Source organism: Oncorhynchus keta, chromosome 27, assembly GCF_023373465.1.
Source record: "Oncorhynchus keta strain PuntledgeMale-10-30-2019 chromosome 27, Oket_V2, whole genome shotgun sequence".
NCBI lineage: Eukaryota > Metazoa > Chordata > Actinopteri > Salmoniformes > Salmonidae > Oncorhynchus > Oncorhynchus keta.
In genome coordinates, this window is record NC_068447.1 from 32,517,988 (window position 1) to 32,536,224 (window position 18,237).

General features: G+C 43.9%; 1 protein-coding gene across 1 annotated transcript in view; it reads right to left on the bottom strand.

The window, feature by feature from the left end:
- Positions 1-422: 422 nt before the first annotated feature.
- Positions 423-18,237, bottom strand: part of LOC118359454 (MICOS complex subunit mic25a-like) — a 69,503-nt gene continuing 51,688 nt past the window's right edge. Inside the window, exons 4-5 of the mRNA XM_035737972.2 lie at positions 13,950-14,085; positions 423-2,667 (exon numbers count right to left, since the gene is read on the bottom strand). Coding sequence (XP_035593865.1) covers positions 2,644-2,667; positions 13,950-14,085 — 160 coding nt within the window. The 3' untranslated portion in view covers positions 423-2,643. The remainder of the gene's footprint in view (positions 2,668-13,949; positions 14,086-18,237) is intronic.

Consider the following 18,237-nt stretch of genomic DNA (forward strand, 5'->3'; position numbering starts at 1 on the left):
CAAACTGCACATGTGTTTTAGTTGTGCTTAAATGAATTGGGCCAATAGGAAACACCACTTCATCTTTGTGATGACAGCCAACTGGGGGTGGGTGCTTCCGTGGATGAGGTATGACTTTCCACAGTTGTTTAAACCACTGGTGAGGCGTAACACCACTTCTTGTTATCCATACCTCTTATCTCTCTCATACCAAAATGAAACTGCCTTGATATTTTTCATTTGAATTGAATAGAGAGCAGAGCATCACTGCTGGACTTGATAACATGCTCCCAGGCAGCTGAAACACCTGTATGAGCTGGTCTCTCCTAACAGACACCAGGGTTATTATCTACTACCCACACTCCTGCCCCCATGCCAACAACACAACATGTCTTTCATGGTATTATATGCATTCTTTATGGATAAAAGGGAAAAGTGGATGAATTACTATAAAGACATGTGTTTCTTTCTATGTTTACAAAGAAAATAAAATGCGCGGATGGATATAGTCACAAGTACAGCTATAGCTATAGCCAAACCAAGAATCAGACATACATTAGCATATGGATATTATTTAATGAATGACATCAAGGAAGTAATATAATATAAGCCTGATAAATTAATGGTCAGGATTGCCTGATAATATATTTTTAAAAGTATATATAGAGTACGAGTCAAATGTTTGGAAACACCTACTCATTCAAGGGTTTTCTTTATTCTTTACTATTTTCTACATTGTAGAATAATAGTGAAGACATCAACACTATAAAAAAACACATATGGAATCATGTAATAACCAAAAAAGTGTTAGCTTCTTACGGCTGGGGGGCAGTATTGAGTAGCTTGGATGAATAAGGTGCCCAGAGTAAACTACCTGCTTCTCAGGCCCAGAAGCTAAGATATGCATATAGATTTGGATAGAAAACACTCTGAAGTTTCTAAAACTGTTTGAATGAGTATAACAGAACTCATATGGCAAAAATATGGGAAATCTGAGGTTTGTAGGTTTTCAAGTCTTTGCGCATCCAAGATGGTCCGATTGCACTTCCTAAAGGCTTCCAATAGATGTCAACAGTCTTTAGAACCTTGTTTCAGGCTTATACTGTGAAGGGGGAGCGAATAAGAGCTGTGTGACGAAGAGGTCTGGCAGAATGCCATGAGCTAAGTCATGCGCGCGGCCGTGAGAGCGAGCTGCGTTCTGTTTCATTTCTAAAGACAAAGGAATTGTCCGGTTGAAACATTATTGAAGATTTATGTTAAAAACATCCTAAAGATTGATTCTATAGATCGTTTGACATGTTTCTACGAACTGTAATATAACTTTTTTGACTTTTCATCTGGACTAAGTGCCTGCGCCTCGTGAATCTGGATTTGTGAAATAAATCCGCGAACAAAAAGGAGGTATTTGGACATAAATTATGGACTTTATCGAACAAAACAAACATTTATTGTCGAACAGGGATTCCTGGGAAGCATGGGAAGCACCGTGAAGCATGGAGGAGGAGGTGTGATGGTGTTGGGGTGTTTTGTCGGTGACACTGTCAGTGATTTATTTAGAATTCAGAGTACACTTAATAACCAGCATGGCTACCACAGCATTCTGCAGCAATACACCATCCCATCTGGTGTGCGCATCATTTGTTTTTCAACAGGACAATGACCAAACACACCTCCAGGCTGTGTAAGGACTATTTGACCAATAAGGAGAGTGATGGAGGGCTGCATCAGATGACCTGGCCTCCACAATCACCCGACCTCAACCCAATTGAGATGGTTTGGGATGATTTGGACCGCAGAGTGAAGGAAAAGCAGCCAACAAGTGCTCAGCATATGTGGGAACTTCATCAAGACTGTTGGAAAAGCATTCTAAGTGAAGCTGGTGGAGAGAATGCCAAGAGTGTGTAATGCTATCAACAAGGCAAAGGGGTGGCTACATTGAAGAATCTCAAATTTCAAATATATTCTGATTTGTTTAACACTATTTTGGTTACTACATGATTCCATATGTGTGGTCGGGGCGTGAGTTGGAGTTGGGTTTGTTCTATGGTTTCTATGCGTTTGGCCTGGTATGGTTCCCAATCAGAGGCAGCTGTCTTTCATTGTCTCTGATTGAGAACCATACTTAGGTAGCCTGTTCCCACCTGGTGTTTGTGGGTAGTTGTTTCCCGTTTTGTGTTGTGTCACCTTTCAGGACTGTTTAAATTTTCGTTGTTTCACTTGGTTATTTTGTATTTCGTGTTCAGTGATATTAAATTAACATGGACACTTACCACGCTGCGTTTTGATCCGATCTTTCCTGTTCCTCAGATGAAGATCGTTACAATAGTTTTGATGTCTTCACTATTATCCTACAATGTAGAAAATAGTAAAAATAAAGAAAATCCCTTGAATGAGTAGGTGTGTCCAAACTTTTGACCGGTACTGTATATACAACTTAAAACCTTTAGTTAGTCAGTCCTCTTTCAAATATCTATTGTACCCTGAAAAATGTACAATAGTGTCTGCTTAAAACAATGTATAAAAGACATGATGCTAACACCAAAGCAGCCCGCTGCCCCTAAATAAGAATGAGTGCTACATTTGGAACTGCCAATTTTTGTGCTTCAGTAAAACTATTCCTGGACATGAGTTTTAGTATTTTCCACTGCTGTTCTCCATTGCTCTTCATCCATGGTTTACCAGCAGGTTCTGAAAACAAGGAGAGGACAACGTTAATCAACCATATGTCAGATCAATTTAACACAATCCATAACACAACAACACACACGTCTTCAGACTCACTTCAGCTCAATTCTTAACAAAATGTCTATCAAGCCCCTGACCCCCTTGGGTCTTGACTCTTGTAGGGGAAGCGAGCACAATGATTTCCATTCCTCTGTGATGCTCTTAGGAACTACTAGGTGTGAGTAGGGGGAGGAGTCTCCCTTCTAACCAGCACCAATCAAAGGTCAGCACCAATGATGTCTATGGTCAAGACAATTGCAGTGATTCTCTCGGTGGGGCGTAACCACTTGTCACATCTGCTCCTGCTACTCCCTCTGGTGTTCATCCGGTGTCTTCTTGACCTGCAGTTACTCTCCCTGTACACTCTCTTTCCCTCTCCCTCTCTGTGTGATTGTGTGGTTGGAGACAGATGTGCTGGAGTCAGAGCAGATCCCTACCAGCTGCAACTCGTTCCATAATCAAGACCTCTACAAATACTCAGTCCTGCCACTTCCACTCTGCCAGATCGTAATCTCTGCTCAGTCAGTTCATGAGTCTAGCCATTTATGATTATTCAAGATCCTGTTACTCTGCTGTGCCTGTTTCCCTGCCTGACACCGTTTATCCTCTCATTGCAGTTTACCTCTCTGACTCCTGTCTCCTGTCTCCTGTTCCACATCTCACCACCCAACCACATTGCTCTGGATTTTACTCACCACCACTACCTTGGATTCCCCTCAGGACCTGTTTACCCTGTTCTACTCAGCCAACTCCAACCTCAGTCTTCACATCTGTTTTTTCTGCAACTCATCCAAGCTTCCCCGGATCTGCACTCCATATCTCTCTGTGTGAACAATAAATATTTTGGTTCATTCATCCCTGTTTCCTCATCTGAGTCTGCTCTTGGGGTCCCCTGTGTCGCTCCGCTTAACACCACTGACACTTTCATAAAGAGTAATCACAGATTACTGACAGAAGTCCTTTCCGTCTCTGACAACAATAAAGCAACATACCGTACATCCACAGTTTGTCCATTCATTTAGAGAGAAAGAATAGAGACAAAAGAACATCTAAATAAATAATTATCAGCTTGATCAAGGTGATGGCCTAACTAGTCTTTAAAAGCATTTCTAGAGTGTACTGTAGGCTTTGACATCATCATAAATACATTTGGTGCACAAATTGGGAACAGGTGATTTAAAGAGCACTCTCCCTGCATTCTCATCTATTAATTTGGCCAGAGTTTTGAAAGCATCCTCAACAGACCTACAGGGCCACGGCATGGAGAGCAGAGTGCTGCTGCAGAGGGGGCAGGAATAATGGCATGTTATTGAGGTCCATGTGGAACAATACTCGGAGCGTTGGCAGGCCAGCCAGGCAAAATCCAGGATGGGATATTGACCTGTAGCTGGAGGTAGCAGTGCGAGGTTAGTACACACTGAGAAGCATGCCCCGAGACACACAGCAGAATCAATACGTGTCTCGTCACGACCGAGATCACAACACATCCCATCAGAATACATCGTAAGGGACACCTCCACCTGCAGGGAAAGTAAGTGTTTGTATGTCAGGGAGAGAAAGACTTGCAGAGCTTAGCCAAAAAGTTCCCAGTGTGAATACATGCTCTGCTAGTGCGTACTTGTTTCACTTTATCGGAGGTGATTTCTATTTACTCACTCCACCCAAAGTCAGCACAATACTGTTTCACACTTACAAACATACAAATGGAAATGGAAAAAGTTATCCTATAGCTCTAATAGGAGCTACAGTATACAGTAGTAGCATCTGAGCTGTTGTAGGGTCAGTCTTGATTAGCTAAGAGGGTTTCCTCAGCAGGTAGCTCTGACAACTGGGGTCAGACAGCAGCACATTGACCCCGGACCTCTGGCCTCTATATAATCACCACAGTGACAAGAGGTCAACACACAGGGGAATATACATATGAACTATGACCTGAGTGTCTGTGGGAGTGATGTCAATCTGTCTGATGCTGTTCTGTGTCCAGACAGAGCCATCTACCCAGCTGGTAAGAAAGAGAATGAAGATAAGTGTCTTAATTGTACACAAGCATTATTGTTGATTCTACTCGTTTTCTTTCATCTATATCACTTAAAAATAACATATTACATGTCCAGCAATTTATTTTATAACTTTCTACTTAATTTATGGTAAGTGCATGTATACTGTATGTCACTGAGAATCATTTACTTTAGAAAGCAGTCCATTTTTACGGCAAGGAACACATCTCAAACGTCTGGTGACAACATTCCATCTGACAGGCTACTTATACTAGCCTGATTCCTCCATGGCAGTGGTACTACTATTTGTTTTCTGCTCAGATAGTTTTGGGGTATAGAGGAGGCCGAGTGAGAGTCAGGAGGAGAGATGGGGAGACCATAGACCGTACTCTGAGCACTTGGTCCCCTCTCCCAGGCTCAGCTCAATTGGAAATCCGTCTTATCTGATGACTGGCAGGCAATTGGAATTCCCGGGCGATAGCCCCCACTCTGCCACAGAGAGGGAGGCAGACAGGCAAAGAAAAATAAAAAACTACTGAGATGTGATACGAGTGCCTGGTTTTCACTGAGAGCTTTCCTGTGTGGAGAGATAGCCTCTCCTAGCTCCTGACGGATGGCAACACAACATGCTGGCTGCATCCCTTTCAAAGCCCCCAGGCCACTCTATACTCTACACCAGCAATAGGTTTAGTTTCCCTACTTTCCATTTATTATTAAATATTTACTACTTTACATGTATTATTTCTGATGATTGCATTCATGAGGAGAGGGATCAATTGCTTTGAAGCTAGACATGAAAGTGAGCATAACATGTCAACCTGGCCTTGAGTGGGGAAGTCAGGATGCCACAAACAACAACCCAACATAACTTTTTTGGGGGAAATGTTTTTGTATTAAAAGGGGGAAATTATTTTAGAGTACAAAGAGGAAATTGGAGTGCATTGTGAGGTGAGGGCCTGTGAGCCAAAGTGGCCAGGAGGACGTGGAGCGGCAGCCTGGCCGTTTTCGGTTTTGGCCATTTTGTTTAACAAAGCCAATTGAACCCCCCAGATGGCCAGGCAGGCCGGACATTTATCTCAGCTGGGGGCCTCACACAGCCTTTCACCCACAGGATAAAACAGAGCCCATCTCCAGGCCCAGGCGTTCTGTGAAATCCGCTACAGAAAGCCAAAGTGTGCCAATTCTTTGGCGTTTGAGGTGGCTTTCAACTCCACAATGTGTGAGCCATGGACCTGTGTTATTATCTGGTCTATTAGAGAGAGAAAGAGAGAGAGTGGGGAAGCGAGAGGAGAGAGGCTTTGGAAAGGTCAGCCAGCGCCGCTGGAGCCCATTGTGTCCTCCCTCCGTCCCCCATCCCTCCACTGATGGACGTTTGAAAGCCTTGTGTTGACCAAAATGGCAGCTTTGGATTCAGCTTGATCAGATGTGCTGTTCGATAGCACTCAGCGAAACAACAAAAGAGTAGGAGGATTGAAAAGGAAAGAGAGAAAGAGGGAAAGGGGTATAGCTAGAGCAAGACCATGTTTAATGCATCACTGTTAAGGCTAGACCACTTTGCTGTACCGTGGTAGAAACTACACAAAACGGGTGAACAATAAAATATGTAACGACATCAAACATCAACGTATGTGACAGCTTGATGGTAGTAGTGGTTACGATGACCCTACGTGAGATAGCTGGCTTTTTCTGGTCGTAAAAAGGGGCTTAGCAGCTAATGGGCATTTGAGGTGAGGCTGAATAAATGAACTGCTGAGAGAGAGAAAGAAACAGAAAGTGAGAGAAAAGAAAAAGACCGGGAGAGACTGAAAGAGAGAGATAGAGAAGAGGGAGAGACAGAGAACCAGCACTCTCTCGCCAGTAAATGTAATCTCAAAAGGCCATGCAGCACAAATGTTTGAATAATCCCTAGCGACAAAAGAGAGTGATGGAACAAAAATAATTGCTTATAATTCCCATTAAAGTAATGCTACTGTAGTGCACAGCACAGCCCAACAGGCCCAGCTAATTGCAATAGAGACAGAGAAACAAAAGACTCTTTCATGAAAGGCAGGGGAGACATCAGTGGCTGGGTGAAGAGGTTACCATTGTGATTGTGGTGCAAGCACGTTATGCATCAAAGAAAGCGGTCAGGTTCCAAGTTGGAAGAGCTTAGTGACTTCAGAGATATCTTGATTGATCTACCCCAAACAGGCAGAGATATACAACATATTGTATTGTGATGGAGAAAACAATCAACCAGTACATTTACCTCAGTGTTTTTGTCTGTGGAAGAAAGCACAGGGATCCGGATGGTGACTTGCCTTGCTCTAGACTACCATTATAAAAGATAGGATAATTGTCCTGAGATTGCAGTATGCTCTTTCCTTGAACAATACTCAGGCCCTGAAACCAAACTCCCATTATAAAACATTACACAATGTTGGACTCAATTAGAAACAAACTTTCCACTATGCTCTGTGCTATTCACTAGTCAGGTGTGCTGTTATTGTGTGCTGTTATGTCTGAAAACAATGTGGCACATAGCAAGTCGACGCCACGGCAACAGAAAGATAATGGTCTTCGGTTTGATTGGCTGCTTCTCCGAGCCTGGATCAATTCTTGTTTGAAAGGAGGGAAAGGCTGTTCATGATGACGCCTCCAACAATATGAAAATGAAATCAATAAGTCCACTGTGAAGGACTGTGAAAGAGAGAATGAGGGAGACATAAAAGAGAGATATACAGGGAGGTCAAACACAAACAGACACACACAGCTACAGTTCCTACCCACTGATATAATACTATCCCCCCCCCACCCTCTCTCTCCCTTGCATCACCTTGGAGACTACTCTCTCTCTCTCTTTCTCTCCCTCTTTTCTCCCTTTGTCTAAGCACACAAGTGGAGAGAGCGAGGCCAAAAGTTGCAAACCTCTGATTGTCGTGTCTGACTTCACACTCCACTGTGTGCTCTCCGCGCTAGGGATTCATATTGAAATCATTAGAATTATTCTCCCCTGCAGGCCTGCTTGACGAGGCCTCTACTCTGTGTGTTGCTGTGTGTGTGCTGGGCTGCAGTCAGATAGATAGCTAGTGATAAGGACCATAGGACCAGTCCTTCTGTAGCCTGGCTTCTGACTCTTTAATGAGGCACGGCTGAGGGCCACAGAGAGCAGAGAGGGCTCCTCCGGCTAACACACTGGACTGGCTCTCTCTCACAGGGGCAAGGGTCTGGCTGTCACCACTGTCACCCTCTTCACTGGACACTGACGGAGTCACAAGAGACCAGTCATAGAGTTGTGACTGCCTCTTCACCCTACACATGGATGGAACACTAACCTATGTAATTGTCAAAGAAGAGAAGATTGAAACAAAACTGGAGAAAGTAAAGTGCCACTAGAAAGGGAAACTTTGTTGTACAACTTGTCTTTTTGTCCTACTTTTGCTCTTGAACTTTTGCATGTGTCAAAAGTTTCGCTTGTGTGAATTTAGACATACAGCTGCAAGTTATAACATACTGTATGTGAGGAGTACTGAGGATCAGGTTTTGGCTGTATAATTGTAGTTATCTGGATTCAGCTATAGAAGTGTAGTTACTGGTCCGGTCCATATTCAGTTCTGTGTGGAGCAGTGATTACTGGAGAATGACAGTCTGGTGGGAGAGTATTAACCTGTGTCCCTTATAGGCCCTGCCAGCCTGTGTAGCCAGGCACACATCCTTCTTTATTAAGACTGAGTGATGAGGGACCTGGACTGGCATGGCTCTCCACTCCTCTGTGTCCCTCTGCTGTCTATCTCTCTTCAACTCCTTAAACACCATTCATTTCTCTCCATCTCTCTTTCCATCTCTCTCAGCTCATCCATCTCCTGCCTTCAGAGGCCTATTGTCTTTTTGTCTAATTCTCTTACTCTTACCTTCAATTTTTTTCTGACTATCTGTTTGTTTCTTTCCTCTTATATTTTCTCTGTTGACAGTCTGTTAAAAGTGTAATGTCTGCCCCTGCAGCATTAGTTCAATCCAGAATATTAAAGATCAATAGGTTTGTCTGCTCCCTCAGATCTACAGTAGAACCATACTTACATCATCCTGAGGAGCTACAGAGTTGATTTGCTTTTACTTGATCTCTGGACACATCATTAATCATGTTGTGAACAGCCCCGATTGTTCTCTGAGGCCAGCCCAAGGCTACAAAGCAGATAGATACTACCGGTGGACCTGCCTGCCTGCTGTCTCTCTAGCTACAAAGCAGATAGATACTACCGGTGGACCTGCCTGCCTGCTGTCTCTCTAGCTACAAAGCAGATAGATACTACCGGTGGACCTGCCTGCCTGCTGTCTCTCTAGCTACAAAGCAGATAGATACTACCGATGGACCTGCCTGCCTGCTGTCTCTCTAGCTACAAAGCAGATAGATACTACCGGTGGACCTGCCTGCCTGCTGTCTCTCTAGCTACAAATCAGATAGATACTACCGGTGGACCTGCCTGCCTGCTGTCTCTCTAGCTACAAAGCAGATAGATACTACCGATGGACCTGCCTGCCTGCTGTCTCTCTAGCTACAAAGCAGATAGATACTACCGGTGGACCTGCCTGCCTGCTGTCTCTCTAGCTACAAAGCAGATAGATACTACCGATGGCCCTGCCTGCCTGCTGTCTCTCTAGCTACAAAGCAGATAGATACTACCGATGGACCTGCCTGCCTGCTGTCTCTCTAGCTACAAAGCAGATAGATACTACCGATGGACCTGCCTGCCTGCTGTCTCTCTAGCTACAAAGCGGATCGATACTACCGGTGGACCTGCCTGCCTGCTGTCTCTCTACTTTCATAAACTGGGAAGGGTCCAACAGCATGGCTAGTTAACCAAGCTGCTGGGGATATTCTGCCCTTGCCAATGGAGTGTATCAAACTTAATGCACTCAGTAATTCTACAAAGTGTGTCCTGATGGACAGTGGAACTGACAGCTGATGAGGAGGAGCAGGTTTGACAGCACGCCCGCGTGCATGCGTGCGTGCGTGCGTGCGCGGCGGTGTGTGTGTGTGTGTGTGTGTGTGTGTGTGTGTGTGTGTGTGTGTGTGTGTGTGTGTGTGTGTGTGTGTGTGTGTGTGTGTGTGTGTGTGTGTGTGTGTGTGTGTGTGTGTGTGTGTGTGTTTGTGTACTGTATATGGGTATGTGTGTATATATCTGAGTGTGTGTATATATAATTGTGTGTATATATGAGTGTGTATGTACTGTATATGAGTGTGTGTGTATATATATATGAGTGTGTGTATATATATATGAGTGTGTATGTACTGTATATGAGTGTGAGAGGCTGACAGGAGGAGAATAGCGCTGATAGTGTGTTCCTCAGAGACCTATGACAGGCAGGGGAGAAGATGGTAACTCCAGGGTCCGAAATTAAAATAACTTGCTGCATCGACAACAGTGCAGGGCAGCCAATCAGAGAGCTGAGGCTGCAGCACTGCCAACATCAGGAGCTCAGGTAAGTTATTAAGACATGTGGCAGCAGCTTTAGGACAACACCACAGGGACAGGTCCGAACTGAGGTCTACACAGAAACAAATTCAGAAGCACATTGACAGTCAAAGACTACATACAAAATACATTTCAGTTCTATAAATCATAAAGGTGGTCGATAAAGAAGTATTTCATTCCATTGGGGAACCACTTGAGATCCTTAGTTTATGGGAAAACGATGGACAAATATACCTAAAACATTTAGGGTGGGTAATAGACACTGAAGCATTTGTGACCGACTGGCTCGATTCGGTCTTATGTGGCAAAATTTGAAATTGTGTTTTTTAAATTGATAAAAGTAGCTAGAAAATGGTATATAAAACTGCGGGTTGAGGAACAATGGAAAAGTAATTCTGCTTTGAAAGTTGATCAACTTTGAGCCCTTGAATGTTTTGGTAAACCTACTGGAGAGCTCTTCTTTGTCTACACCCATTCAACATTGTTCACACCTTCATAAGCCTTAGCCCCACCCATCTATTTAAGGATTCACATGAGGCCGTGTACTAAACAACCAAAGATTTCAAGACTAAAGGCTGGTTTATACTACGTTTCCCATTGAGGGGTTGGGTTAAATGCGGAAGACACATTTCAGTTGAATGCATTCAGTTGTACAACTGACTGGGTTACACCCTTTCCTTTCCCTTTCCACTGCGCTCTGGGCAGTACGCATGAAGCAGTTCAACACACCATTCTCCAAGAGAGCTCAATTCTGCATCGCTCAGTCAGCCCTGCAATCTTGCAGAACTTTGAAGTGAGCTCAACTTCATTGATGGAGGGATGGCACCTTACAGGAGAGGAGAAGAGAGGAGAGCTGCAGGAGGCTGGAGGTGTAAACTGCTGCAGGACAGGTGGAGGGCTGAAGGTTTACTCACTCCTTCCCCAGTCTGACAGTGGGGCTCTGGGAATAACGCCCAGACTTTAACACAAAAGCCTCAGCTGATGGTTTACGCCGAGCCAGGGCTACAGGGAAGGGAGTGCAGAGGGAGAAAACAGCATTAAAAGTTTCTGAGGTCTAAAACTTGGGGCTTTGCACACTGACCCCGTCGTACTGCAATATCAATCCGGCATCAGACACGCTACCCTAACCAGCGCATTCCCATCTCTCTCCGTCTCTGTCTCTGTCTCTGTCTCTCCCTCCCTCCACCCTCTTTCTTTTGTGCTAAATGCAGGGAAGCTCAAAACATCTATCACCATCAAAGTCAGGGCGTCTCTCTCTCTGTAAATGTCTTGAGAATCCTGCAGAGCGCAGAGACGGATCAGGCAATCTCAACTCATTATCCGAGACAGGGGCGAGCGTGGGCGCCTCCCAATCTCTACACCCCCGCACCCCCCTCCCCAGCCTCACACTCCGCTCACTGGCTCCATTCTCTAATAAGGCCTGCCTCTGTATCCCCCTTTAACCATCACCACAACCCAAGCCCATTTACTTCACACGAAACAGAGGGGAAATACACAACACACACACACATACACACATTTACTGATACACACACATACACACACACACACAGATACACAGATATATACACTGGTACAAACACACACAGAGATCAGAAGATGCCTTTCATTTGCTGAGCGTTAATAAGGCAGTGTGTAGGGCTAGGTCTGCAGTTGGCCTGGTCTGGGCAGATGGCCTCCGTCTACAGTAACTGATGAAACCATACAGTTACAAGACTCCCAGTAACACAGCTGTCAACTGGCCTGCTGTGCTGCTACAGATGTCAACATCAAACAGGCATCAGAGTCAGACATTGATAGAAAACAGTTAGGGTGGAGATCTTTCAACTCAGAATGTTCAGGAAATGCTCACCTAGTCAAAGGGATACTATGAGATTTAGAGATTTAGGTGGTTTCTCTACTTACCCAGTCTCTCGAAATCTTGCCGTATCCATTTAAAACTAGGTGAGCATCCATAAAAAAATAGATGAATTTGCTGAACGTTCTGAGTTCATAGATCTCTGTCCTAACGGTTTGTATAAGTGTGCCCTTTGGTTTCTATTGGGCTGTCGATTATTGTTACAATGTCCTTTGGTGCGTGTGAGTACCTGTGCTATGTGTTTTGGGCTTTGGTGCCCTTGTGGATTGCGCAGATGAATACGGGTCTCGTCCAGTGTGTTAATCATTGTGCGCGTGTGTTATTTATTTGAGGTACTCCTCGCTCTTTTGTTTACGTGTTTGTTTGGTCTTGGTCCCAGCGCCTTTACACAGCACGTTGTAATTTGGGTACAATAAAAATAACTATTACGCATTCCTGCGCCTGTCTCCCAAATCTCTTCATACCAATGTGACAAGCAGGGAAGTAGACATTCTAACTACTACAAAGCTGGGTGGTTGGTCATATAGTCTTACAAAGATATACATAGTATATTTATATTTTATAAATTTGTTCATTTTACTGATAATCATAAGAAACAAGATTCTATCCACGTCCTCCTTCTCTGTCCCACTGTCTCATAGAGATGTATAGAGATCATAACGTATCTGTCTCAATGGCGCTGACCGTGCGCTCATAGATGGCATAACAGTACAGGTACAACGTTGTGATCTCTATGCGACAATGGGACAGAACCTTTAATATCCTTAGAAATGTTTTTGGAAGAAAGGGTTATTTGATGATTCTTTGGAAAGCAAGAAGGACTCTTTGGAAGGCAATAAGGGTTCTACATAGAACCTTGTATCATATTTCCCAGCATGCCCTATTGGATGGTGATTTTCAGAATTGTTTGTTTTAATATCTGTGTTTTTGCATGTACATTGATTGGTTGCAGTTAGTAGTTTAACTTATTGAACCCATTACTTAAATGGTTGTTGCAGTTTAAATGGCTTAGGTAGACTCCTCACAATGTTCCTAACCCTGGCAGTTGTTCTGAATGCAGGTTGTGGGTGATTTAAAAAAAATCCACTTATTGGATATCTTAACTCTGGCTGGATTCCAATAGGAATTACACATCACTTTGCAAGCCAGCATAATGTGACTTGCAGGGCCTGATGTGGCCTGTAAACCAGGAGATTCCTAACACCACTGTGTTAGGGTATAACTATGCCCTCAAAGAAAGGCCTCGTGATATATGTCATGTATTGTCATAAAGAATGTCATTTTAAAGGGTGATAAGGCTGGTGGAACTGTTCACATAGTTCTAGGAAGAAACCGTCATAGATGGTTCGAATGTAGGTATAATTACAGCATCTACAGGGGGTTCTTTGAAGAACCTGACATAGAGGGTTCTAGGTAGATATATCATATGGGGCGGCAGTGTAGCCTAGTGGTTAGAGCGTTGGACTAGTAATCGGAAGGTTGCAAGTTCAAACCCCCGAGCTGACAAGGTACAAATCTGTCGTTCTGCCCCTGAACAGGCAGAACACTCAGACTGTTCCTAGGCCGTCATTGAAAATAAGAATTTGTTCTTAACTGACTTGCCTAGTTAAATAAAGGTAAAATTAAACAATTAAAAAATAAATATAGGGGTAGCACTCTTGTGAAGAAGAGGCAGAAGACTCTAACAAGCCAGATTTGACTTGGGGGTAGAGATGCTAGAAACATCTTTACCTTGACTTCTGTATAACCTTAACCCTAAACCAGGTTACTTAGAACAGGGACACAAATAAAGTTGTATCTTTACTGGATGGGAAAAAATATCCTCTGGTTAAACAAAAAATATGAACAGGTGAAGGGTCTATATAATACATTTGTGTAGAAAGAAGCCATGAAAACCCCCATGCATCCACTGAGTCAGAGCCTATCGTGAACACTGACCTTCTTGGCTGCGTCAATGCACTGCATGTACGTTTTGGCCAGGTCAGAGCATTGCAATGTCTGCTCCCGGTTCTCCTTGTAGCAGTTGAGGATCTGGGACTGCAGGTTGATGCACACAGACTCTGTGTTCCTCGCTCTGTGGACACACACAGACAGACACAGGTCACGGGTCAGCCCAGAGGTCACTAAGAGATACAGATACAGATTTTTATGAGAACACAACCAGCAACATATGTAACATTACTACAGTGTATGATCAGTGACATTGCAGTTTTCTGAAAAACACTTCAGGTTGACGTGAAGGAAACGGGAATAAAATGGTGTAAGTTAAGGAAACTAGATGACAACCCATGACCATCTGAACTTTTCTGCTATTTTTGAATCATCTCAAATGAAACCACATTGTTTCCACATTGTGCCTGAAAAGGAAGTCCCCCGTTTCACATAAACACACACTCAGACTCCACATTACATACCAATACACAGAAACACACACAGACTCCACATTACATACCAATACACAGAAACACACTCAGACTCCACATTACATACCAATACACAGAAACACACTCAGACTCCACATTACATACCAATACACAGAAACACACACAGACTCCACATTACATACCAATACACAGAAACACACTCAGACTCCACATTTACATACCAATACACAGAAACACACTCAGACTCCACATTACATACCAATACACAGAAACACACACAGACTCCACATTACATACCAATACACAGAAACACACACAGACTCCACATTACATACCAATACACAGAAACACACACAGACTCCACATTACATAGCAATACACAGAAACACATACCAACATCCCCCATCGTGTACAAATGTCTCCCTCCCCATCCCGTGGACACTTTAGTGGAATGAATGGATGGGAGGAGACAGGTTAAACTGAATTACCAGCAGAGAGGATATTTATTAATAGAGCCTGTGACAAGCGTGGCATTGACTAACACAACGATGATAAATAACCTGATACCGCAACTGGAGGAGGAGGCAGGGAAACACAGTCACCCTGGCAATCTTGTAGCAGTGATGTCACTGAGCCTCCAGATTCCTGTAGACACAGAGTCAATGGTGTGTGGTTGTGTCTACCGAAGATGTTGACTTTAACATGGGGGGGTGCTTAGTACACTACAGTACCACCTCCATCTATCTACCACAACTAACGCACCGCTACAGATTAGAAATGATGAAAATAGGGATAAATCCTTCCTAATTCAACGAATCAAGTTGAGTTGATCAAATCAGACTGATTTCACAGATTGGATCAGCTTGTTGTAATATGATATGTGATATGTAACATAATTGGTCTCTGCATTCCTGTCCCTCGGTGATGGAGCTCTGTGGCAGATTCATTGCCAGGTTGCCATGCTTAATGAAATTTGATTGATTAAGCAGAGTCATGTGCATTAAACCCTCCCATCCGCTCCGCGGCTGCTGCCCTGCACTCCAACTGCTACTATCAGAGGACCGTTTGACACTGCGCTTAATTGAAACCCAAATTAAAGCCCGGGCTCAGCTTTGATTCAGCGCGCAAGTCAACCTCGGCATTTCAATTAAAGCTCATCCAATGCTACCATCACATCACACAGCATATCACCAAACAGCAGAGCGATATGTTATCACGAGCGTTTCCTTGTGAGTTGCTTGTCTTATCTGAACAGTCAAGAGAAAGAAGAGAAAGCTCCATCAATCCATGTTTAAGGGTTGATGCCTTTGCGTATCAGATCCCCCTGTTTTACCCACTGCTGAAGCTCTTCCTTCCTCTGTTTAATCACACTAGGAGCAGAGAAAAAGACTAAAGCAGCGCTGTTTTTTGTGCTGGGAAGATAAGGAACTCTCCTTTAATTTAAAATAAACTGCCTTCATCAGGGAAGGAAAAGCTCCTGACAGTGCAGGAGGTTTATTAAAGGGGCCTGAAGCAGAAAATTGGTTTGCCGCAGCCAAAGCTGAACCGAATTGAACCAAATTGAAGGTGAGGCCTTAAATAAAAAATATTAACTGAGCCGATTATGCCACTTTGAGCGGAGCAGGCCATGCATATGAGCAGTAATTTCTGAATTCAAAATCTGTGAGTAAATATAACGGAACACTGAGAGATTAGGCCTTAATTACTGTCGATTCCCATTATTTTTTGTCTCCTACAGCAAACGTGCAGTGGCAGAACAAAGGCCAACTTCTGAAAGTACGCCGAGCTTAGATAGGCAAAATGAGAAATGAAAGACTAGAAATCAAATGGGAATAAGAAAAACAACTACTACAAAAGGTTCCATTAGCAAGCCTGCAATGTGCATATTCAAGGAAGAGATTTGAATCAAATCAATGGAAATGCTAAGCAGCACAAACACACAGAAACTCCAAAGAGAGTGTGTTGGATGTGATTGGCTAGAGGCAGAGAGAGCAGAGGTCATGTGTGTGCTAGGTCTGCAGCTCATAGTGCTTCAGGTGCTATCAGATGGAGTCTGAGAGGAGAGGCACCGGTATCTCTATACAGCTGCTGTTGTGGGCAACCAGCGCTCTCGCTCAAATCACAGAGAGAGTAGCTACTGTACCGCCTTGAGATAACTCTGCTCTGCCATCCACAGCCGAGCAACAGCAGATTACTGCAATAGGCAGATAAATAAATTAATCACACTGGCTTTACACTGTAAATCCACCAAACTTTATCTGCAAGGGAATTCAGAAGGGGCTGAAATTAACTAGAGGCCCCAGCTCTGACAGCTTTCACATTGACTGTGCTGAGGTGGGCAGCGCAGGCCTCCTCTCCCTCACCCTCCCTACATTCTCCTCCTTCTCTATCCCCCCCAGCCAATCTCACCTGCCTGGCCCCTCTCCCTCCTCTCCTCTTCTCCACACGATCCTCCCCCACTTAAGCCTGTCAGGTCTGAAGGGGCCAGAGGCAGACCGCTGAGGGCTCAGGTCAAATACAGGCAGGGTTCTGACACCGCTGACAATTACTACCGCAGAGGCCTGACTTGTTAGACCTCTGGGTTAGAGTCGCTTGTAAGTGTCTGTCTCGCATGTAAAGATTCACATCCTAACCTGGAGGGGGTCACCTCTCCGATGGAATGTCCCCTTCAAAGTCATGTTTATCCAGTCTAGCTCACACACACATACATACACACACAGTGTAGTGAGTTGGCATAGTCCTGGTTTGACCATGGTGTCATTTGCTGTAAAGGACTGGTCCAGCTGTATAATTCACCACTGTGTCGTGGATCACAAGGTTGACAGAATCTTTTTTTTATGTCTCTTTCATTTGAACCACAATTACAGGGAAGAGGTGTGTGTCAAAATCAGAATCCTTATGACTTCTACTAAATAGTCATCTTTTATGCATGACACTTACAGCATTGTTGCTGTTAGCACAAGACTACTGTATCATGAATGATCATGAACAACAGCTGTGGTACTGTATGATGGTAGTGGTAGTGGTGTTACCGTGCTACAGCAGCAAAGGAGAGGAGAGTGGGCTCAGAGCTGGTCCATGTGTGTGGTCAGCCAGTGATGACTGCCAGTTTTACACTCCCTGGACAGCCTGTGTCTTCTATAATGAGGGCTTTTTCTCTGAGAGGCCATAACACCAGCAGCAAGAACAACAAGAGCAACGTCTGTCTGGAGCTAACTAATTGGCCACTGTTGTTAGCGGTAGCTAGCTCACTGTGACTGAACGCTGGACACCTCATATTTGGTTTATATACTGTTTACTCACTGTGTATGTAAATACTGTATTCTCAACATAGTTCATCCTAATTTACACTACCATTCAAAAGTTTGGGGTCACTTAAATGTAAATGTAAATGTAAACTTAGAAATGTCCTTGTTTTTGAAAGAAAAGGCCTAGAAGGCATCCCAGAGTCGCCTCTTCACTGTTGACATTGAGACTGATGTTTTGCGGGTACTATTTAATGAAGCTGCCAGTTAAGGACTTGTGAGGCATCTGTTTCTCAAACTAGACTATCTAATGTACTTGTCCTCTTGTCCTCTCAGTTGTGCACCGGGGCCTCCCACTCCTCTTTCTATTCTGGTTAGAGTCAGTTCGCGCTGTTCTGTGAAGGGAGTAGTACACAGCGTTGAATGAGATCTTCAGTTTCTTGGTAATTTCTCGCCTGGAATAGCCTTCATTTCTCAGAACAAGAATAGACTGACGAGTTTCAGAAGAAAGTTAATTGTTTCTGGCCATTTTGAGCATGCAATGCTGATGCTCCAGATACTCAATTAGTCTAAAGAAGGCCAGTTGTATTGCTTCTT